Genomic DNA, 24,347 nt, shown 5'->3' on the forward strand with positions numbered 1-24,347 from the left:
TTATCCGTTTTCCTGTTCCTTGGTAATGGAAATTTTTTCTGAATATTTGTCATTTTTGCTGATCTATATTGAAGTATTTTGGAGCAATAATTATATGAGTCTTATTTTTACCAGGCTCTCACCAAGATCTCACCAATGTCTTGTGATTGCCAAGTCCAAAGTTTGATTTCTGCCTTTACCTTCTTGGCCTATGCAGCATTTAGAAGTGCTGGCCACAACCTCCCTCTATGATACCCTCCCAAACCCCATGGTCAATGACAACTTCTTGGTTTTCCTCTCACAGACTGCCCAGACCTCAGTATGCTTGACGGCTACTGTTTCTACATTTTATGGTAATGTAATTTTTTTTTTTATTTAAATGTAACATGGGAGTTGGGAGCACTGGCTCATGCCTGTAATCCCAACACTTTGGGAGGCCAAGGTGGGTGGATCATTTGAGGTCAGGAGTTCAATACCAGCCTGGCCAAGATGATGAAATCCCATCTCTACTAAAAGTACAAAAATTAGCTGGACATGGTGGAGCACTCCTGTAATCCCAGCTACTCAGAAGGCTGAGGAACGAGAATCCCTTGAACCCGGGAGGCAAAGCTGCAGTGAGCCAAGATCGCATAACTGCACTCCAGCCTGGGCGACAGAGTGAAACTCTGTCTCAAAAAATAAAAAAACAAAAAACAAAAAGTAAATGTAACATGGACAGAGAAGTGCACCACACCTACGCCAGATGCACTTTCACAGAGCAACAGCACCTGGGGAGGCAGCTAGGCAGCTGTGCTGATGACCCAGGGTGCCTCTGACCCGGTGCTTCTCTCACACATCGTAACCTCCCTGGGGTAGCACCTTCTTAGATGGCTTTGATGTTCACCTACACTGACAAGGTGCAAACCCACACCCTAACGCTGTCCAGCTGGTAGACCAAGCCACAAATTCACTTCCCACCCCTCCCAAGACCCCAGTGGAATCATTATATGTTTAAAAATACAGGAATTAGGTCTAATAAACACAAGAGGAATGAAATTGTGAGAGCGGTTCTGCAGTCCCGAATAAAACAGTGGACAGTGGCATGACCATCAATGACTGCTCAGCCGCAGGTGAAAGGTAGACAGGGGGCTTTATAATGGAGGGGTCAGCCTGACAGTACCTGCACCCACTAACCCACCATACCTGAAAATGGGACAACCAGACACCATGTGCTTACGGATGCAAGCAGTACGAAGAACCCAGCACCACCTACGAAGTATTCTTTCTAAAAATACCAGATGAGTCTACTCAGGCCTCTAGTCCAACTACTGCTCACAGGAGACGAGGCGATGGAGGAACGTATTCAATGACATCATGAAGGCAAAAATCAGGCAAATCAACGAGACCAGTGACCTAGCTTCTTCCGCATAGGAAGCACGTGCAGTGTGTGAGCCTTGTTTGGATCCTGATTTGAACAAACCAACAACTGTAAAAAGCTATCTTAGGGACATGTAGAGAAAACAGTATGAACTGGATATCGGGTAACATTGAGGAATTATGGGTAATTTTGCTGAGTATGATAAACGTATTATGATTTCTTCCTTAAGGGTACATATCTCTTAGATACATACACAGAAACACTCACAGGTGAAACGATACAATTCTGAGATTTGCTTTCAAATCCTCCAGTTTAAAAAAGGTTGTGTTGGAATAGATGAAAATAAATGCAGAAAGCAGAAAGCTGACAGCTGCTGAAGCTGGTCAACATGGGTGCTTGCAGCAGGCTGAATGACAGCCCCCAAAAGATGCCCATGTCCTAATCCTAGAACCTGTGACTGTTATCTTAATGATAAAAGGAACTTTATAGATATAATTAAGAATCTTTTTTTTTTTTTTTTTTTTTTTTTTTTTTTTGAGACGGAGTCTCGCTCTGTCGCCCAGGCTGGAGTGCAGTGGCCGGATCTCAGCTCACTGCAAGCTCCGCTCCCCCGGGTTCACGCCATTCTCCGGCCTCAGCCTCCCGAGTAGCTGGGACTACAGGCGCCCGCCACCTCGCCCGGCTAGTTTTTTGTATTTCTTAATAGAGACGGGGTTTCACCGTGTTAGCCAGGATGGTTTCGATCTCCTGACCTCGTGATCCGCCCGTCTCGGCCTCCCAAAGTGCTGGGATTACAGGCTTGAGCCACCGCGCCCGGCCTAATTAAGAATCTTTAGTGGGATTATCCTGGATTACCCAGGTGGCCCAATGTAATCACCAAAGTCCTTATCAGTGAGAGAGGGAGGCAGGAGTCTGAGTCACAGAAGATATGACACAAGCAGAGGTCGGAGTGATGGACTTTGCAGACGGAGGACAGGGCATGAGCCAGGAAATGGCTCATGAAAGAGGACAGGACATGAGCCAGGAAGCAGTCTCCCTTGAGCCTCCAGAAGAAACACAGCCCTGCAGACCCATTTTAGACTTCCGAGCTGCAGAACAGTAGAATAAATTCATGTTGTTCTAAGCCATAAAGTCTGTGGTAGTCTATTACAATAGCAACATAAAACCAAACTAATACAGGGTTCATCTTCTACTTTGGGGTTCAAAAATCTCCTAACAAGTTTTTTTTGTTTTGTTTTGTTTTGTTTTTTGAGACGGAGTCTCGCTCTGTCACCCAGGCTGGAGTGCAGTGGCTGGATCTCTGCTCACTGCAAGCTCCGCCTCCCGGGTTCACGCCATTCTCCTGCCTCAGCCACCCGAGTAGCTGGGACTACAGGTGCCCGCCAACCCGCCCGGCTAGTTTTTTGTATTTTTTAGTAGAGACGGGGTTTCACCGTGTTAGCCAGGATGGTCTCGATCTCCTGACCTTGTGATCTGCCCATCTCGGCCTCCCAAAGTGCTGGGATTACAGGCTTGAGCCACCGCGCCCGGCCAAGTTTTTTTTTTTTTTTTTTTTTAAAGAAAGTTAAAGAAATAACCCAGCCAGTGAAAAAAAATGGGGGCGTCAGCACCTTGAATTCCACTCATTCCTCCCAGGGGCAGAACAGATGAAGGTGAGGCTGACCAACTAGACTAGAGGCGAATCCAGCCCCACACTAGGAGGCACCATGGTGAAGCAGGTGCTTCCTGCAAGAGGACTCTAGGAGAGGCAGGAGTGAGTCAGGCTGAGAACAGCAGGCAGAAGCCTGCACTTGAATAGCTTTGCAAGTGCCCCACCTCGTGGGCGGCACTGCCAGCAGCCATGCACTTATACCCAGGCAAAAGTCCCAGGAGCCTCCTCAGACTTCAGACTGCGGCTAAGTTCTCAGGCTGCCCAGATGCGTGGAGACCTCTTCAGTCCCACCAGATGGGGAAGAGAAGGGAGTCTGTGGCCTCACAGCTCTTTATCTATGAAACTGGAAGTAGAGCTGATCGGCTGACCCTGGCCCATGAAGGCCCACAAAACCCAGGGCATGCCTCACCAGGAGGGCAGAGGGGAGCGGAAAGCACCAATCAGGAATCAGACCTACGCAGCTGCAGTAGAGCAGGACTTCCAGCCTCACAGCCCTGCCCTAGACCAGACGACTCTTGGACATGAGAAACCCCTGATGCAGATCAAGAGACTGAACTAAGTAGCCACAAGGCCAGAGAATCCAGACAACAGCCACATTCAACTTTCAGAGAACTGTAATTCCTATTCTCAGATTCTCAGATCAGAGTGATTTCAGTATAAAGTGGGACAGGATGCTACAAGAGAGGCTGAGAGAAGAGGAAAGCCTTCACAGAGTAAGAAATGACCAGAAGACACAGCAATTAGTTCAGGAGGCCCTAGACAGTTCTGCTGTGGTGAGAACATGATCATCACACCCCCAAACTCTGCCAAGAAAAGGACATGGAATATAAAGAGATCAGAGACATGGCAATTTGTTCAGGAGGTCCACCACCTAACAGAAGAGCCCAGAAAGAGAACATAAAGGAAAAGGACAAGAGGGAAGTATTACTTTTTAAATAACACAAGACTTCTTAAAATAAGACACACAAAAACACTAGCCATAAACAAAGATAGGCACATTTGACAAAGACATACCAACATTCAAACATCTGACTGACAAGACACCACCAGTTAAGACAAGCTACAAGGCCGGGCGTGGTGGCTCAAGCCTGTAATCCCAGCACTTTGGGAGGCCGAGACGGGTGGATCACGAGGTCAGGAGATCAAGACCATCCTGGCTAACACGGTGAAACTCCATCTCTACTAAAAAATACAAAAAACTAGCCGGGCAAGGTGGCGGGCGCCTGTAGTCCCAGCTACTCGGGAGGCTGAGGCAGGAGAATGGCGTGAACCCGGGGGAGCGGAGCTTGCAGTGAGCCGAGATCGCGCCACTGCACTCCAGCCTGGGGCACAGAGCAAGACTCCGCGTCAAAAAAAAAATAAATAAAAATAAAAATAAAAATAAAAATTAGCTGGGTGTGGTGGCATGCACCTGTAGTCCCAGCTACTCAGGAGGCTGAGGCAGGAGAATCGCTTGAACCGGGGAGGCGGAGATTGCAGTGAGCTGAGATTGCGCCACTGCACTGCAGCCTGGGCCACAGAGCAAGATTCCATCTCAAAAAAAAAAAAAAAATACCTAAAACCAGGTACAATTCTGCTTCTAGGGGTATGCCTAGATAAAAAACTACATACACACTTGCACAAAGTGAAGCTACAGGAATGTTCACACAGCTTTGGCTCCAGCAGCAAAAACAATGGGGGAAAGAGGAATTTATAAACCTGTCCATAAAAGAAACTATGAACAGAGGCGCACTTCTCTAATGGATACACTTGGCAGCACAAAAGGAATAAGCCTGACTTCTCCGTATCTATCAACATGGATGGACCTCAAAGTCAAAAAAAGAAAATTATAGGAAAACTACATGTAGAAAAAAATCACTGGGAAAAAAATAGAGTGTTTGACCAGGTGCAGGGGCTCACACCTATAATCCCAGCACTTTGGGAAGCCGAGGCAGGCAGATCACTGAGGCCAGGAATTCGAGAACAGCCTGCCCAGGATGACAAAACCCCACCTCTATTAAAAATACAAAAATTAGCCAGATATGGTGGCACATGCCTGCAATCCTAGCTACTTGGGAGGCTAAAGCACAAGAATCCTTTGAACCCGGGAGGCGGAGATTGCAGTGAGCCGAGATCACCCACTGCACTCCAGTATGGGCAACGCAGTGAGACTCTGTCTCAAAAAAAGAAAAAGACTATGTCTATATGGTTTATCATCTACGTATGCATATGAAAACGAATTAGCTGTGTACAAACTGAATCCATGAGTGGTTGCCTGAGAAATGGTGGAAAGACAGAGTACTATGTAAAAGAAGAAAACGGTAACAAATATGACAAAACAGTAATAATTGTTCACTGATGGTGATGCCATTTGCTTCCTTTTTATACTCTTCTGTAATTATGAAATTTGTTAAAATTAAAATTAAAATAAATTTTTAAAAAATTCAGAAATGAAAAAGGGGACATTTTCAAACTGTAAGGCCCATGGGCTAAAAAGCAGGAAGAAAAAAAGAGCTGCCCCCAGCTGAATATGTAATCATGTCCTGGCCCACAAATCATGGAGGCCTCACCTCAAGGATGGTAATGGGACCGCGCACAATGGCTCATGCCTGTAATCCCAGCGTTTTGAGAGGGCAAGGCAGGCAAATCACCTGAGGTCAGAAGTTTGAGGCCAGACTGACCAACATGGTGAAACTCTGTCTCGACTAAAAATACAAAAATTAGCCGGGTGTGGTGGTGCATGCCTGTAATCTCAGCTACTCAGGAGGTTGAGGCATGAGAATCCCTTGAACCCAGGAGGGGAGGCTGCATCAAGCTGAGATCGTGCCACTGCAATCCATTATGTACAACACAATGAGACTCTGCCTCAAAAATAAAAATAAGTAAATGAATGGTAAGGGGACACAGTAAACACCTTTGGCCTAGAATTGCAAAGGAAAATGCAAAACCGAAAGGCCAGAAGGAAGAGATGGTGGAAGACAGGAACCTAGTGTCACAGGCTGTGGAGATGAGAGGGACCCTTCAAGGATAGGAGAGGAAATGCAGGTTTCACTGTTGCCTGATGCTGAGGTTACCACAAGGGTGCTAAAGAGAGAAGAGTCCTGCTAGAGGGAGGAGCAAACCCTTCTGGTCCACAGGTCACCCTCATGAGCTACATCTGCATTTTTCAATTATATCCTAGGATGACTTGCAAACGTGTTTCACCCAAATTCTCATAAACATTCTTCACTTTGTACACACGTATAAGCACTTATCTAGGCATTCTAAAACACTTTATGGAATCTGCTAACAAACCAGCCACACATTTAAACCCTGTGAGAGTCTGAAGGAGAGAAGACCAAGGGTGCTAAGCTGGGTCTCAGATGTTTGCTAACAGATCTTGCCCAACTGCTCCCCCTTCAAGGAACCTGGGGCAATTCAGATGGCTTCTATGGTAGATTTCACTGCAGAGAAGGAAAACAGAACTAGACTAGGCACATCCCCAAGTCCGACCAAGGATGAGCGCAGATTATTATTGGTGTTTTATGTACATCATGTTTGTTACGCAGATATCCTAGGTGGATTGTTACAGAGGGGTTTGAATGCTTCCATATTTGGAGAGGCTGGTTGGGGTTTTTTAGATGGAATGAGATATTATCACTACAATTATTATTTCCCCCTATTTCTAGAAATAAGGGGATCTGGGCTTCTGTAGTTAAAACCTCACTATTCAACGTACTTCCATGAATGGACTATTCAGATAATGAGGGATGACAGCATTTGATGTTTTCACCAGATAAATGCTTTATTTCAATAAATATTTAAACTTGGAGGGAACAACAAAGGACACCGGGTTCTTTTGCATTCCTGAAGATCTCACTTAGTTAAAAACACACAGCAGTCAAATCCAAGTTTCCCACAGGAAAAAATCCAAAGTGTGGGGAGGGGGGCCAGCCAGGAGCATGTTATCAGAAATCACAACTCTTCAGACATTGGAGGATGTTGTTATTTTTAATTCTGTTTTATTTTCTCGGCATTAACTTGGATAATTCTCAGAAAGCCTAGCATAAATTAACAGCAGAGTGTAGTATGGTGGTTAACAGGGCTTCTTTGCAGTGTTTTATTATAGCTAACTTCTACTCCTCAGAATCTGATTCACGGGCCATCTTTCAGGCTAGCCTAGCTTCACTACTGATGATTCTGTTTTAGGATTTAATAATGACTGTACATTGTAACAGCAGCAAACCTCATAGCTGCCCAAGTTCTGATACCAGGCAACAATCACCTTGCATCATATGGTTCAGGCCGTCTGCTTCCCATCTCATCCGGACCAGGGATAGCAACGCTGCCAAGTGGGGACAGCATACTTATGATGTATTTCACCCACCAGATTTGAAACTGTGGGCGGTTTCATTAATATTTTTTAATTTCAGGGGGAGGCACAAAGTAGAGACATGATTTTTAAATTGTTTTATATCCAAGTATGTCACATCTGCTTGATTCATTATTTTAACTTAAAAATAAAAGACCTAAAAAAAAGTAATGAAACTGTTTTTCTTCATCTTTCATAGCAGGGAGTTAACAGGGTAAATGTAACTTTGATGAATTAGAAAAAACCAATTTTTAAAAATCTCCCATTTAGAAATACAGAGACAACTCTGAAAAACTGAAAACAGAAAGTTAAAAATGGCTGCCTCAGTCATTAAAAGAAATATTGACGCAATGCTACAACATGGGTAACTCTTGAAAACGCAAACACTATGCTAAGTGAAAAAAGCCAGACAAAAAAGACTGTGCCATATTATGATTCCATTTTTAGGAAAGTCCAGACTAGGCAAATTCATAGAAACAGAAAGTACACTAGTGGTTGGGAGGGAGGAGGGGGACAGGGAGTGACTACTAATGGGTACAGGATTTATTTTTGGGGTGATGAAAATGTTCTAGAATTAGATACTGGTGATTGTTGCACAATTCTGTGACTATACTAAAAACCACAGAATTATAAACTTTAAAAGGATAAACTTTACAGTATGTCAGTACCATCTCAATAAAGCTATTATAAAAATTTTTTTAAGTGGTTGCATGTGGTGAGGAGGCTGGGCAGGAGGAGCGCAAAGAGATGACACCTTTCCTAAGTGACTCCGTTGTCCTATTTCTCTCAGGAGCCACCCTGTCCCCATAATCACAAAGGCCCCTGCTTTGATTTCCTCATACCTCTCCTCCCTAGTTCCAAGGTCCTGGTCAGACTGAAGCCTGAAACACCAGCCTGCTTCCCACAGCCCTCCTCTTCCACAACCATCACCACATTTCGAACCCTGGTGCCCCCTGATCCCAAGACTTCTGAGGCTCTGCAGCAGGCATTCAGGGCCTGGCTGGGTTCATTCTGGCCTCTCTAGCCTAAAATCTAACTGGAGTCAGTCTCACTCAAACACTGGTCACGTAGTGTGCCTGCCACCCCCCACCCCTGTAGTGCTGCAGGAGGCCAGACTCCCACTCACCAGGCTGTGCCCAACTGGCTGATGCATTCTTTTCACCTCTTGGCCCAGGTCTCCCAAGCAGCCTTCCCCTCACAGCAAAAGCTGACCTCACACAGACTCTGTCCCATCTCCCAACTCATCAGGTGACTGAGCTCCTCCGGGCCTATCCTACCCGTCTCAGGTTTCTCACATCCCACACTGCATGTGTGGCTCCAGGTAGGCCGTGAGATGTCCTCAGCTGAGTGAATAACCCTGGAAAAGGGTCTGGGAGCTCCTCAGGGTGGAGGCTCACACCTGTCCTTGTTCCCCTCACAGCAGGCACTGCACAGCATAAGCCCAAATCAGGTGCTAAAGACATAAGTGAAGGTGGCAAGAGAGAAGTGGGGCTGCCAGCCAAAAGGGCTGCCCCTCATGCCCCACAAGCAGCCAGGCTAGTAGGAGCTCAGCACTGTGGACAGGCGGGTCCGCAAGGCCAGGCTAGTCGGAGCTCAGCCCTGTGGACAGGCAGGTCCGCAAGGCCAGGCTAGTCGGAGCTCAGCACTGCGGACAGGCTGGTCCGCAAGGCCAGCCTCCGAGCAAGGCTCCGAGGCACTAAAATCAGCCTGATTTTGCCTGCCTCCTCTCAGGAAGCATTAACTTCCAGTTGCTTCCTTTCCTACCCAAACTCCAACTGTTGTAAACTGGTGAGCCACATCAACTGGGATGACCAAGGATAACCTGGACATCATCCTTTGGGAACAGAACAGCCCCATCTCACCTGAACCTGGGCTGCTGGGAGCCCAGTGGCCCTCCTCCCCTCCTCGAGGTTCCCCTCCACGTGCCAGGCAGGATCCTGAGGACACAGAGCTAAGAAACGAGAAAAAAGTCATGGAGGCAGCTCTCGCTGCCAGGAGCTCACCTGTCCTTCTGCGGGGCTGAGGACCAGCCCCTGCCCCTCCCCCTTGAATGAGGGAAGAGACCTACTTCCTCATTCTATAGATGAAGGAATTAGGGTTCAGAGAAGGTTAGGAAAGTACTTGAACACATGAATCTCTCATTGCCCCCACTGTGCTATTAGGTACCATCTCTGAGAAGCAGTGTCTGGTCACAACCTTCCTGGGCCTGAATCCTAAATGGCCACACATGAATTCTCATGCATCTTGAGATGTCACCATCACCTTATTGCTCACTAGTTTTCTGATCCCTCCTTGCTCCAACTCTGCACATAGACAGATCTGGACCACCTGCCCTAAAGCCCCACCTGTTCCCCATTCTTTTTTTTTTTAAGATGGAGTCTGGCTCTGTCACCCAGGCTGGACTGCAGTGGCGTGATCTTGGCTCACTGCAAGCTCTGCCTCCCAGGTTCACGCCATTCTCCTGTCTCAGCCTCCCGAGTAGCTGGGACTACAGGCGCCCGCCACCTTGCCCAGCTAACTTTTTGTATATTTAGTAGAGACGGGGTTTCAGCGTGTTAGCCAGGATGGTCTCGATCTCCTGACCTTGTGGTCTGCCCGCCTTGGCCTCCCAAAGTGCTGGGATTACAGGCGTGAGCCGCCGTGCCCAGCCCACCTGGTCCCCATTCTAATCTCCAGCTGTGGCAGAGCACTACAGCGAGAGGCCACAATATGGCAGCCCACAGCTGACCGGGCTCTTGACTCACCCCAGGAGGCCCATGGGTCAACAGCCGTCATCCCCCAAGACTGGTCCGTAAGGGCACCTGCACAGAAGGATCAGGTTAGGACTGTGACACCAAACCTAGTGATTCGAGGCGACAAAATACAAGAGGAGACTGACTTGCTAATGGGCGCTACAAAATTCCATAAACAGAGCCCAAAGGCGTGTAAAAAAATCCAACATAAGCTGGATTCACACAGGCAATGCACAGGTGAGTCGCTATTGCTTAACACTGTTTTAAAGTTACCGACCAATGCTATATAAGTAAAAACAACAAAGGTAAAAATATATATGGGAGCAGTAGAGACAATATTTTCTTATATGTATTACTGTTGTTTAGGAAACCCCATAAACCACCAGAAAATCTCTTAAAACTAATGACGCCTCTCAGGAGATGACTATAAAGCACATAAAAGTTAGTGTCTTTTATGCCAACAATTTTCCTCCTTTACCACCAATCAGTTCTAATTTTGTACCAAGATAGACCCCCTTCCATCCTCAAAAGTCCTCAGCCCGTCCCAGCTCTGACCCATGACCGCAGCAGCTAATGTTAGGGGAGGCCCAGAAGAAACACAATTTGGACTCACCCCAGGAGGCCCATGGGTTGATGGCTGCCATCCTGAGGACACCTGCTCAGGAACACTGCAAATTTCAACCTAGTGACAAAAGTGAAAGAAGACAAAACTAGTCCTTTCTCATAGAAAACCAAGTGGGAACAAAGAAGGGAATCCATCCACAGAAGCGACAAAAAAACTTGCAAGGAGCATCATCAGAAAAGAGAATTTACATGTCAAAAAAGTAACAATTCCTGGAGAGAAATGAAGGGTAATTTGCATAAGCTGGAAAAAAGCATGATCCTGATAGAGAGGGTACAAATTTGTCAGCCATTCCCAAGAGACAGCCAGTCACAACACAAATGGAACTTTTGGATTGACAACAATTATTGTAAAATCAACTTGCAATCCTCATATATTAGTGGTTGCCTAGAGCTGGGGGAAAAATGAAATGGGGAGTGACTGCTTAATGGGAACAAGGGTTTCTTTGTGGGGTGATGAAATGTTCTAAAATTAGATAATGGGGATGGTTGCACAATTTTTTTTTTTTTTTTTTTTTTGAGACGGAGTCTCCCTGTGTCGCCCGGGCTGGAGTGCAGTGGCCGGATCTCAGCTCACTGCAAGCTCCGCCTCCGGGGTTTACGCCATTCTCCTGCCTCATCCTCCCGAGTAGCTGGGACTACAGGCGCCCGCCATCTCGCCCGGCTAGTTTTTTTTTTTGTATTTTTTAGTAGAGACGGGGTTTCACCGTGTTAGCCAGGATGCTCTCGATCTCCTGACCTCGTGATCCACCCGTCTCGGCCTCCCAAAGTGCTGGGATTACAGGCTTGAGCCACCGCGCCCGGCCGGTTGCACAATTTTATTAATATACAATAAAACCAGTGAATTACACACTTTAAAGTGGTTAAAGTGGTGAACGTTATGCAAATTTAATCCCACCTCCAAAAGAAATTCACGTCCAAGATTTACTAAGCCTAAGCTTGTGTGTGTGTGGAGGACTTAGGGATGGGCCTGGCGCCTAGACCCCTAACTCCTCAGGTTCCAGATCTTTGTACAAGTCAGCAACCTCTCGAATGGATTCCTGGGTATGTGTATAAAGCACTAGAACACACAGTGGGCCTCAGGAGCACCGGAATCAGCGCGAAAACGCAGAATGCAAACCGTATTTTGCACCGTTATTTGCAACTTGACAGTGACCGCCACAGTCACTGCATGTTTAAGGCAACCCGGAGCTGTTTCCAACCCAGGTCTGACGTCCTTCACAGTGCTTTGTGTGAACTGGCAGGGAGAGAAATGCCGGCTGGGGAATGAACGGGGTTATTCGTCCCATCAATGGCCTCAGAAGCATCCTTATCACCTGCTTCCAGAGCTACCGACCCAAATTTCCTCCGCAAGACCGACGCGGCCGCGACGCTGCAGAAGCTCGTCCCGGCCTCACCTGGCTTGCAGCCGCCGGTCCCCCTTGAAAGCGGCGCAGCAGGCTCGGGGTGCCTCGCCTGGGGCGTTTGGCTTTTGTCCCGCGCCGACGTCCGGCCCAGCAGTGCGCTTGGGAGCTCCAGGCGCGGCCTCGGGGACAAAGGCGCGCGGAGCCGACGTGCAGAGTTCACCCAGGCCCGTCCGGCCAGACAAGGAAGAGCGCCCGGAGGCGGGAGGCCGGAGGCAGGCTGCTGGCTGGAGAGCCGAAGGCAACGAGGGCGCAAAGCCGGCGCGGAAAGGGCAGGCGCAGGACCCGCCCTGGCACCGCCTTTCCCCGCCGGCTCTCCCGACCCCCGAGCCCCGCAGCTACCGCAGCCCTACAGCCCGAGCAAAGGCCTCGCCTCAGCCGCGGACAATGGCGGCTACTCCCCCGGCTTCGACCGGGGCGCGCCGCAGGGTCTTCTGGGAGCTGGAGTTCCAGGCGGGCACTTCCGGCGTCGGGCAGCTGTGCCGCCGTGACGGCTGCGTGGGCCGCCCCGCCTCGCACCGCCCTACTTGGGCGGGGTAGGGACCATTCTGGCAGCTGCGTCGAAGCCGGCGGCAGGGTGGACTACGTTGTCCCGGCCCGAGACCACCCTCTTCCACCGCCGCCTCCCACTGCAAAAGGGCCTGGGTAAGTCGCGGCGCCGCGGGCCTCAGTTTGCCCGTCCGCAAAATGGCGCCTCGTGATCCCGGGTTTCCCGGGAGGAGCTCGGCGAGTTCTCAGCGCTCTCGAGGGATCCTTCCATTTGGCGTTCGCAAGATTGTGAGAAAGTGGCTGCTCTTATTCTCTTTATTTAAGATAAGGAACCTAATTCGAGGTACCCCTCTCTGTGAAGCCCCACGGCTGAGAACGTCAGGGCTCGTTCCCAGGTCTCTTTCCAGAGGCCAGGCTTTATGGGAGCATGGATTACCAGCGACGCATCCTGTGAGTTTTCCTGTATCAATATGTATGGAGCAGTTCGGGCGCGGTGGCTCATTCCTGTAATCTCAGCATTTTGGGAAGCTGTGGCGGGAGGATCGATTGAGTTCAGGAGTTTGACACCACCCTGGGCAACATAGTGAGACCCCATCTCTACCAAAAAAAACCCACAAAAATTAGCCCGGTGTGATGGCGCGCGCCTGTAGTCTACTACAGAAGGCTGCGGTGGAAGGATTGCTTGAGCTCGGGAGGTCAAGGTTGCAGTGAGCTAGGATCGCACCACTGCACTTCAGCCTGGGCAACAGAGCAAGACCTGGCCTTAAGGAAAAAAAATAGGCCGGGCGCGATGGCTCACGCTTGTAATCCCAACACGTTGGGAGGCCAAGGCAGGTGGATCGCCTGAGGTCAGGAGTTCGAGACCAGCCTGGCCAACATGATGAAACCTCGTCTCTACTAAGAATACCAAAAATTAGCCGGGCGTGGTGGCAGGCACCTATACCCAGCTACTCGGGAGGCTGAGGCAGGAGAATCGCTTGAACCCGGGAGTTGGAGGCTGCAGTGAGCCGATATTGTGCCATTGCACTCCAGCCTGGGCAGCAAGAGCAACATTACATCTCAAAAAAAAAAAAAAAAAAAAAAAAAAGTATACATACACACACACATATATATGGAGAGGCGCTGGGAAATAGAGCAGGGAGCACAGTTAAGGACACTGCCTTGGCGGCTGCCATTAAAAAACACAAACAGGGAGGCTAAAAATGAAGGAGCCTGAGGTGCTGACCCCCAGCCTGATCCTGGAGGATCCCCTTGGCAAAGCCCATTGACGCCCCTTTGGGATCCTCACAGAGCCGCCTCCTCACCTCTGTTAAGGATGACTCTAGGTCGGGCGCGGTGGCTCAAGCCTGTAATCCCAGCACTTTGGGAGGCCGAGACGGGCGGGCACAAGGTCAGGAGATGGAGACCATTCTGGCTAACACGGTGAAACCCCGTCTCTACTAAAAAATACAAAAAAAATTAGCCGGGCGAGGTGGCGAGCGCCTGTAGTCCCAACTACTTGGGAGGCTGAGGTAGGAGAATGGCATAAACCCGGGAGGCGGAGCTTGCAGTGAGCTGAGATCCGGCCACTGCACTCCAGCCTGGGCGACAGAGCGAGACTTCGTCTCAAAAAAAAAAAAAAAAAAGGATGACTCTAGCCCAGAGCTTCCTTGCTCACTCCCTTCCCCATACCCAGTCCCTGTGCTCCTCACTCTCCTCGTGTATTTTGTCCACCCTCATTCCCACTGCTCCTAGGGTCTGATCTGGGCTGGTTGTCTTCCCTCACTCAGCACCTCAGTGAGAGACCCACTTTTCATGCACCCACTGCTTGCTGCTTGCACATTTTTACTTCTTATTTTGGTTTGGTTTTTTTTTTGGTCAGAGTTTTGCTTTTGTTGCCCAGGCTGGAGTGCAATGGCGTGATCTCGGCTCACTGCAACCTCTGCCTCCCAGGTTCAAGCGATTCTCCTGCCTCAGCCTCCCAAGTAGCTGGGATTACAGGCGTCTGCCACCACGCCCAGCAAATTTTTTGTATTTTTAGTAGAGATGGGGTTTCACCATGTTGGCCAGGCTGGTCTCATACTCCTGACCTCAGGTGGTCCACCGCCTCGGTCACTCAAAGTGCTGGGATTGTGGTGTGAGCCACTGTACCCAGCCTATTTATTGAGACAGGATGTTGTTCAAGCTAGAGTGCAGTGGGGCCATCTTGGCTCACTACAGCCATGACCTCCCAGGCTGAAATGACCCTCCCACCTCAGCCCCCAGAGTAGCAGGGACTATAGATGCCTGCCACCACGCCCAGCTAACTTTTGTATTTTTTGTAGAGACAGGGTTTTGCCACATTGCCCAGGCTGCTCTCAAACTCCTAGGCTCAAGTGATCTTCCCACCTCAGCCTCCCAAAGTGCTGAAGTTACAGGAGTGAGCCACCACACCCAGCATTTGTTTTTTCCTTGCACGTTCATTGAGCACCTACCCTGTGATAGGTGTGGAGGTGTTCAAGACGAGACTTGTTTGTGGCCTGTGAGGATCCACACCTTCAGAGGATGACAGGGAAGAAATGTGGTAAAAGTGGCTCAGGAGTGGGGTGTGTGTTTGTGTGTGTGCATGGGTTTCAGAGAAGCAAAGGATCAGCTCTATTAGAAAGGGGAGAGGTGGCCCCAGATCAGGTGTTGACTGATGCAGGACATTTACACTCGATATGGAACAAATGGAAGAGGTTGTCTAGACAAAGGAAAGAGTGTGTGCAAAGGCTTAGGAGCATGTTAGGAGATAAGTAACTGGCTTAAAGTTGCTGGAATGGAGAGTGTCAGAGAGCAACAAAAGTGGGAGGAGAAATATGAGTGACAAGAGATACAGCTTTTATAATGAAGTTACAGAGACCCATTGAAAGATTTTAGGCAAGGAAGTAGTGAGGTTACATGTGAATTTTAACAAATCAGGCAGCTAATATATAGAAGGGACTGGGCCAGGCGCAGTGGCTCATGCCTGTAATCCCAGCACTTTGGAAGGCCAAGGCCGGCAGATCACCTGAGGTCAGGAGTTCAAGACCAGCCTGGCCAACATGGTGAAACCTCATCTCTACAAAAATACAAAAATTAGCCAACCATGATGGTGGATGCCTGTAATCCCAGCTACTCGGGAGGCTGAGTTGGGAGAATCGCTTGAACCCAGGAGGTGGAGGTGGCAGTGAGCCAAGATCAAGCCATTGCACTCCAGCACGCCAGCCTGGGCAACAGAGCGATCCTCTGTCTCAAAAAGAAGGGACTGAGGGACTGTAGGTGGTGATACCAAAGGCAGCATGGCCATTTAGGAAGCTGAACTTGAGTGAGCAGTGGGCAAGAGAGATCTTGAAGATATTTCCACTGGTAATGGAGGATCATTTTAAAAAGCAGGCCTGTGGGTTGAGCTTTTGTTGTTGGGTGGTGTTGGCACTCACTGTGGGTGAGCAAAGGGGAGTAGCCCTTTCAGAGGAAGAGGAAAAGTTCAAGTAGAACAGGCTGAATTCAAGGGAGAGGACTAAGAGAGAGATAAGATGGAAGGGGCAAGGTATTGGGACAGGCCCCAGCTGGCAGGAAGGTGAACCTAGGCAGAGTGGGCACTGAGAGGAAAGCAATCTATGGATGATATAGCCACAATTTCCATCTCAGGCTCAAGCAGAGAAAGAGACGCTGGAGAAGGAAGAGTGACAGAAGTAAGAGAAGTATCTCTCCGCTTCCACTCCAGCCCCCTACAGCTCATCCTCCAGCAGGCAGCCAAGTGCACTTTTAGGATGTCACATCAGGTCCTTGCCTCACATTCTGCACTGACTTCCCAAGTAGTTAGAGTAAAATCCAAACTCTAACTCGCAGCTTAGAAAACTCAGCAGGACTGGCCTCTGTCCTATCCCACACCCCACCTCAGTCCCTCAAGCTCATCTCCTGTCACTCCTGCGGACTCCAGCCATTCCTCAAACAGGGTAAGCCCATTCCTGCTTCAGGGCCTTTATACGTATTGTTTCCTCTTCTGGAATCTTCTTCCTTGTACAGCCACAGGGTTTTCTTTTCTTCATTCAGATTTCAGCACAGATGTCACATCCTGATAACAGCCAGCTGTGACTCATCCTCCCTAATTCTCAGTCACATTACCCTCTTTTTATTTTCTTCATATCAATATGTAAAGTCATAACTGATTATCTCGTATAGAAGCTAAGTTTTATGATAGGCAATCACCTAATACCTGCTACACAAACCTCAATGTTCATATAAGACTAGAATTCATATTCTAAAGAGAGATAAGGTAGCTCTGTTCACTTTTGAGAGAGCACTCAAATGAGAGAGATACCTTTGACCTAAAGGTGTCAGGAAACTGATGAAGAAAAACACCCCTGCTATGTTTTGAATGTTTTTATCCCCTCCAAAATTCATGTTGAAACTTAATCCCCAGTGCAGTCGTGTTGGGAGGCAGGGTCTAATGGGATTTATGTCGGTCATGAGGCTCTGCTGTCATGAATGGATTAATGTTGTAAACCAAAAAATAAAATTATAAGCCCCCCCCCAACTATATGAATAGACCTCGGCCAAGGGCATTCCAAAGGTAACCTGAAAAATGAGTTTGGGCCATGATGGGAAGCAGAAGCTGGACTTGCTTCATTATACCCTCCTCCCTTCTGGAATTAGTGATGGAACAGACTTTAAGTCTGATAAGAAACATTTACAGTCTGTTATCTCTGGAAGTTTCATCTGCATGATAAAACCTTGAGCTCCACAACCCCAGACATTCCTTTCTATTGACAATAACTCTTTAAATCAATTGCCAATCAGAAATCTTAAATCTGCCTATAACCTGGAAACTCTCTGTACCATTGTACATCTTATATGTATTGATTGATGTCTCATGTCTCCCTAAAATGTATAAAACCAAGCTGTACCCTAACCACCCTGGGCATGTCCTCAGGATCTCCTGAGAGCTGTGTCAGGGGCCATTGGTCACCATATTTGGCTCAGAGTAAATCTCTTCAAATATTTTACAGAGTTTGACTCTTCATCAACAATGCCATTGTAAAAGGCTCATGAAGAGATTCTGCATGTACTTGCATGCTCTTTCTCTCTTTCTCTTTCTCTCTCTCTTTCTCTTTCTTTCTCTCCCCCCACCCCTACCCCTCCACCACCGTGCCCTTTAACTTCTGTCATGTGAGAATGCAGTCCCTGTCCTTTACCTTCTGTCCTGTGAGGATGCAGTGTCCAAGGCACCATCTTGAAATCATCATCGCCAAATATGTCAGCACCTTGATGTTGGACTTCCCAGCCTCCAGACCGGAAGGCAGTACATTTCTTTGTAAATTACGCAGTCTCAGGTATTCTGTTATAGCAGCACAAATGGACTAAGACAACTCCTGAGATAGGAAGGGGTGAGGTAAATGTAATCAGAGTTGGGGTTTTAGATCTTAGTCCAGTAAAGGAGCTGGAACTGTTCTGTATAAACAAAGGGCAAGGTAATCGCTACATAGATTCTTTTTTTATTATTGCTGATTCTTATCCTAAAATAAAGGATGTTGCCACTATACATCCACTAGAATGACCAAAAATAAAAATACTGACAGCATCAAATGGGACGACATGGTGCCAACTGGAATTCTCATACCCTGCTGATGGGAGTATAATGTGGTACAGTCACTTTGGGAAAAAGTTTGACAATTTCTTATAAAATTATACATAAACCCGTACTATGATCTAGAGATTCTACTCTTGTTTGTTCAAAAGAAACGAAAATATCTGTCTGCTAAAAAGATATGTACAAGAGTGCTCACAGTGGCATTATTTATGACAGTCCAAACCAGGAGATAATCCAAATGTCTTGTTACCAAGAGAATGGATAAAGAAATTTTGATACGTCAGTTTAATGGATTACTACTTAGCAATAAAAATAATTAGCCACGCTGGGTGCAGTGGCTCACGCCTGTAATCCCAGCACTTTGGGAGGCTGAGACAGGCAGATCACCTGAGGTCGGGAGTTCAAGACCAGCCTGACCAACATGAGGAAACCCCATCTCTACTAAAAATACAAAATTAGCCAGGGTGGTGGTGCATGCCTGTAATCCCAGCTACTCGGGAGGCTGAGGCAGGAGAATCGCTTGAACCCGGGAGGCAGAGATTGCGATGGGCCGAACTCGCACCATTGCACTCCAGCCTGGGCAAAAGGAGCGAAACTCCGTCTCAAATAATAATAATAATTAGCCACATATCCACACAACAATATTGCATTATCACAGGTATAGTGATACTGTATGATTCCATTTATATGAAGTTCAAGAACAGGCAGGTAATCCATGGTGAAAGCAGTACTTACCCCTGGGGGTGGCGGTATTGACTAAAGAGGTACAAGGGGGTCTTCTGGGGCCTGGAAATGTTCTATATCTTGATCTGGGTGGTGGTTACACAGGTATATGCGTGTTAAGAATTCATCAAGCTGTATACTTAGTAGTGTACTGTAATGTAATTATACTGTATTTCGATTAAAATGTGAAAGAAAAAAAGGGGGTGTCTTTTGCTTCCACATTTGTAGCCCCAGCTTCTGTAAGTATCTCCTGCGTGATAATGGTTGGATGAATTAAAAGGTAGGAGGGATAGAAGAGGAGAGAAGCAATAGGAAGAGGAAGGTTGGAAGAAAAGCCCAGCTCCACTGTCTCACAGTGGTGTCACTGGGTACTGGGGAACTTGGAAGCACTAAGGAACAGAGAGGAAGTTGCTGTCTCAGGCTTCCACTTCTCAGCCCAGAAGTGAGAGGCTGTGAAGCTGTTGGTCCCTGGTGGGGGACAAGTGAGACCAGTGAGAGAGGGTTTTTGCCTTTGAATTGCCCCTTCCTTGGAGACAGCAGCAAGATGAAGGCCTCTCAAGAAGTGCTTCATCCTCTGGAAACCAACTGAGGAAATGACTTTCCCAAGAGAAGGATCATACATCACTCAATCATCAGCAAACATTTATGAAGCACCTGCTCTGCGCCAGGCCCTAAAGTGAAAAAAACAAACACTGCACTTACAGAAGCACGAGATAAACAATAAACATGAGTAAGTTAAAGAGTAGTTAGAGGCCGGGCGCGGTGGCTCAAGCCTGTAATCCCAGCACTTTGGGAGGCTGAGACGGGCGGATCACGAGGTCAGGAGATCGAGACCATCCTGGCTAACATGGTGAAACCCCGTCTCTACTAAAAAATACAAAAAACTAGCCGGGCGAGGTGGCGGGCGCCTGTAGTCCCAGCTACTCGGGAGGCTGAGGCAGGAGAATGGCGTAAACCCGGGAGGCGGAGCTTGCAGTGAGCTGAGATCCGGCCACTGTACTCCAGCCTGGGCGGCAGAGCGAGACTCCGTCTCAAAAAAAAAAAAAAAAAAAAAAAAAAAAGTAGTTAGAAGGCAACAACTTTGGAACAAAGAAAAAGAACAGTGTAGGTGATGTAGTGCCCAGATGGGAAGGGCAAGTTGCCATATTAGGTGCTGAGGATGAGTCAGAGTCACCTCATTGAGGTGACATCTGAGCAAGGACTGGAAGGAAATGAATGCAGATGGCCGGGCACAGTGGCTTACACCTGTAATCCCAGCACTTTGGGAGGCCAAGGCGGGCGGATCACGAGGTCAGGAAATCAAGACCATCCTGGCTAACATGGTGAAACCCTGTCTCTAGTAAAAAAGTACAAAAAAAAAAAAAATTAGCCAGGTGTGGTGGTGGGCACCTGTAGTCCCAGCTACTCGGGAGGCTGAGGCAGGAGAATGGCATGAACTTGGGAGGCAGAGCTTGCAGTGAGCCAAGATGGTGCCACTGCACTCCAGCCTGGGTGACAGAGCAAGACTTCGTCTCAAAAAAAGAAAAAAAAAAGGGATGCAGATATCGGAGGGAAGAGCTAGAACAAAACCCCTGGTGTAAGGCCGGCCTAGTCAGCTGCAGGAACAACACAGAGAGGCAATAAGGGGGTCAGATGGTAGAGAAAGCTGAAGGCATCATGGGGGCTCTGGCAGGATTCTGAGTAGACCATTGATGGGCTCTAGCCTCTGTGGAGAGTAAACTAACCAAGGGAAGCAGTGGAGTGATGTGTGAAACCAATGTAGTAGTTAGGTGGGAGATGATAGCCACTTGAATGAGATTGGTGATCAGTGGCTGGATGGTGAACATGCTGATACTTTAAAGGTAGAGCCAACAGACCGTAGGTTCAAGGTTTTGCATCATAAGGGGCAATATAGTCCATAATGTCCAGAACGAGTCAGGACATAAAGGAGGCCTCTCAATACAGAGCTATTCACCAAAGGCCTTGATGGGTAGGAAATGACTTGCAAGTGTGTGGAGATACTGCTCCCCTCTGGCCCAAGCTCCCTCCCACTCCAGTTACCCAGTGTTCTGGGTAGCACCCTATTCTCTTCTGTGAATAGGCAGAGGCAGGGCCACACCGTCTTCTTGGATGCACCTATTATGGGAGACTGGAGTGCAATGGTACCATCTTGGCTCACTGCAACCTCCGCCTCCCAGGTTCAAGCGATTCTGCCTCAGCCTCCTGAGTAACTGGGATTATAGGCGTGCGCTACTATGCCCGGCTAATTTTTCTATTTTTAGTAGAGATGGGGTTTGGCCATGTTGGCCACGCTGGTCTTAAACTCCTGACCTCAAGTGATCTGCCCGCCTTGGTGTCCGAAAGTGCTGGGATTACAGGTGTGAGCCGCCATGCCCAGCCTGGACTTGCCTTTTACCTCATCCATGGTGTCTTTTGAAGAAAAAGATTCTTTAGAAATACTTTTTCTTTCATAACTTGTGTTTTATGTATTACTTTCAAGATCCCAACTACATCTAGGTCCTAAAAATAGTATCCTACCTATTCTAAGTTTTTGGGTTTTTTTAAAATCAACTTAATTGTGGTGTAATTGCACACTGCAGATAAAATGCACATGTTTGAAGTGAGTAACGTTGTAAGATTTTTGTCTTGGAGCCCTGAGGTAAACTTTTATTTCTAGCTGACAGGACTTCCACACCCATGCTCCTCTCCGCACCTTTCACCCAGCCCGAGCAGCGTCGGCCCAGTGCAAAAGTGCCGTGGCCAAAGGGGTGGGAGACTCACTCCGCATTCTAGGCCGGAGAAGCGGGCGGGCTTGGGATGCCGGCAGGAGGCAATGACTCTCCCCAGGCGCTGCATCCTGGCTCCAGGGCACAGGCTCCTTTCCGCCCTGACGCTGATGCTCGTCTGGCTGCCTCTCGTTCCTTGGCATCAAAATACCAGACGACGGTGGCACACTCCGTGGCCTGGGCTGCCTCACCTCGTTCGGCCCCGCCCAGAAAGACCAGACTACCAGAAAACCAGAAGCCGGTCACAGCGACAGCCCCGAGCCTCAGCGTCCACGCGGGTTACCTGGGTAACGCGCCGCTTGGGCTCGGTGCCCAGCAGATGACAGGGGAACCCTGCCAGGCAGCAAGCGCCTCCTCCAGCCCCGGGGGCCTCCAGCTGTGCACCCGCCCGCCCTCCCTTCCTCCCACTGCGGTCGCCTGCATGCGTTTTGACAAATCTCTAAACCCACAAAACCATCACTAGCTCTGGTTTCCCAGGACTCTTGAAGCCCCTCGGTTCAGCATTCCACGCCCCTCTGCCCTGCTTTCAAACCACCGCCAATCTTTCTGTTATATATACAGATTAGTTTGGATTTTCTAACAGTTGTATATAAATGCAGTGACACAATTGAGTGATCTGGCTTATTTTACTCAGCATAATTATTTTGAGATTATCCATTTTGTTGCGTTATGTAAGTAGCTCATTCCTTCTATTGCTGAGTGGTGTTCCATCTCATGGATGCACCACAATTGTTTATCACGCTGGATATGTGAGCTGTTTCTATTTGGGGCTGTTAAAAATAAACTTATGTGAACATTCGTGTACAAGTCTTCCTAAGGACACATTTCTTTGTTGGATAAATGCCTAGGAGTTGAATGACTGGATCATATAGGAAATGAAAGTTCTTTTTTTTTTTTTTTTTGAGATGGAGTCTCACTCTGTCACTCAGGCTGGAGTGCAGGGGCGCGATCTCGGCTCACTGCAAGCTCCACCTCCCGGGTTCAGGACATTCTTCTGCCTCAGCCTCCCAAGTAGTTGGGACTACAGGTGCCTGCCACCACACCCGGCTAATTTTTTTTGTGTGTATTTTTAGTAGGGACGGGGTTTCACTGTGTTAGCCAGGATGGTCTCCATCTCCTGACCTCATCATCCACCCACCTCCACCTCCCAAAGTGCTGGGATTGCAGGCCTGAGCCACCGCGCCCGGCCACTCCTGGGACTCTTAATCTCCAGGCCCTGTTTTATTTTCTTCTAGGTATTTATATTTCCATGAAGCATCTGCTTTGTTTACTGGCGTTTGCCCCATGAACATGGGCTTCCAAGGGACTAAAGCCCTATCAGTCCCTCTCACTGACGTGCTCCCACCCCAGTGTCCAGAACAGTGCCTGGTACCTATAGGCCCTCAATAAACAGCTGTTCAGCAGATGCATGGTGGTCAGGCCCAGGCCCCTGGAGGTGGGTCCTCCTCTCCTTCCTTAGCTCACACTCTCCTGCTTCTTCAGCAATGGGCAGGTTCACCTACCCTGAGCTCAGTCCCAGAGTTGAGGACCCCTCCTTGCATCATGATCTCACCCCCACCTGATTTTCAGATACAAACGGAATATATGTGGAATCCTACTATTCTGGCACATGGTTACATTGTAGACAATATTAAAACTTATGTATATGAAATGTACTTATGTAACGTTTCATTAAAGTATATGAAATATAGGACACATTGATACTAATTCCTTTTCTCTTTTCTTTTTTTTTTTTGAGACAGAGTCTCACTCTGTTGCCCAGGGCAGGCTGGAGTGTGTTGGCAGGTCTTGGCTCACTGCAACCTCTGCTTCCCCGGTTCAAGCGATTCTCCAACCTCAGCCTCCCAAGTAGCTGGGATTGCAGGCACGCGCCACCATTCCTGGCTAATTTTTGTATTTTTAATCGAGACGGGGTTTCACCATGTTGGCCAGGCCGGTCTCAAACACCCGGCCTCAGGTGATTCGCCTGCCTCGGCCTCCCAAGTCTGGGATTACAGGCGTGAGCCACCGCACCCGGCCTACTTGTTTTTCTTCAGTTTACATATAACTGAGCTTTCTTTTTCTTTTCTTTTTTTATTTGAGACGGAGTCTCTCTCTGTCACCCAGGCTGGAAAACTGGAGTGCAATGGAGTGATCTCGGCTCACTGCAACCTCCTTCTCCCCGGTTCAAGTGATTCTCCTGCCTCAGCCTCCTGAGTAGCTGGGATTATAGGCATGCGCCACCACGCCCAGCTAATTTTTGTATTTTTAATAGAGACGGGGTTTCACCATATTGGTCAGGCTGGTCTCGAATTCCTGACCTCGTGATCCGCCTGCCTCCGCCTTCCAAAGTGCTGGGATTACAGGCGTGAGCCACCGCGCCCGGCCGACGTCCTGTATTTTTATTTACTAAGTCTGGCGATCCTAGTCTGGGACATAATCGTACCAAACATATTTATATTAAAAACAATGTTTTCACATACTACTCTTGGACACTGTAAAAAACGGTTGTGTGTCTGGAACGTCCTCGTTTTGCCCAGCGGCCGCATCGTACATGGGCATCCCCGCAGCCTCCCCCTTCTCCACATCCCCCAGCAGTGCCCCCTACGCTGCGCTACCCGTTGCCAAGACGACCGTAACCGCGGGCGGAGGTTACTGGAGGGCACGGCGGGGGCGGGGCGCTCATTCCAGGCGGCTTCTGACTGGCCCCGGCCGCCTCATGCGTCACAGCCCCGCCCCTGCCCGGGAG

The 24,347-nt window shown here is 48.5% G+C and overlaps 1 protein-coding gene and 1 pseudogene across 1 annotated transcript in view; one reads left to right on the plus strand and one right to left on the minus strand.

Annotated features, from left to right (window-relative positions):
* Positions 1–12,494, minus strand: part of ZNF606 (zinc finger protein 606) — a 26,420-nt gene extending 13,926 nt beyond the window's left edge. Inside the window, exons 1-4 of the mRNA XM_050768579.1 lie at positions 12,068–12,494; positions 10,663–10,731; positions 10,062–10,118; positions 9,180–9,268 (exon numbers count right to left, since the gene is read on the minus strand). Coding sequence (XP_050624536.1) covers positions 9,180–9,268; positions 10,062–10,118; positions 10,663–10,693 — 177 coding nt within the window. The 5' untranslated portion in view covers positions 10,694–10,731; positions 12,068–12,494. The remainder of the gene's footprint in view (positions 1–9,179; positions 9,269–10,061; positions 10,119–10,662; positions 10,732–12,067) is intronic.
* LOC126941875 (uncharacterized) lies at positions 11,503–18,281 on the plus strand (annotated as a pseudogene).
* Positions 18,282–24,347: the final 6,066 nt, after the last annotated feature.

The sequence above is a fragment of the Macaca thibetana genome, chromosome 19, assembly GCF_024542745.1.
Source record: "Macaca thibetana thibetana isolate TM-01 chromosome 19, ASM2454274v1, whole genome shotgun sequence".
In the NCBI taxonomy this organism is placed as follows: Eukaryota; Metazoa; Chordata; class Mammalia; order Primates; family Cercopithecidae; genus Macaca; species Macaca thibetana.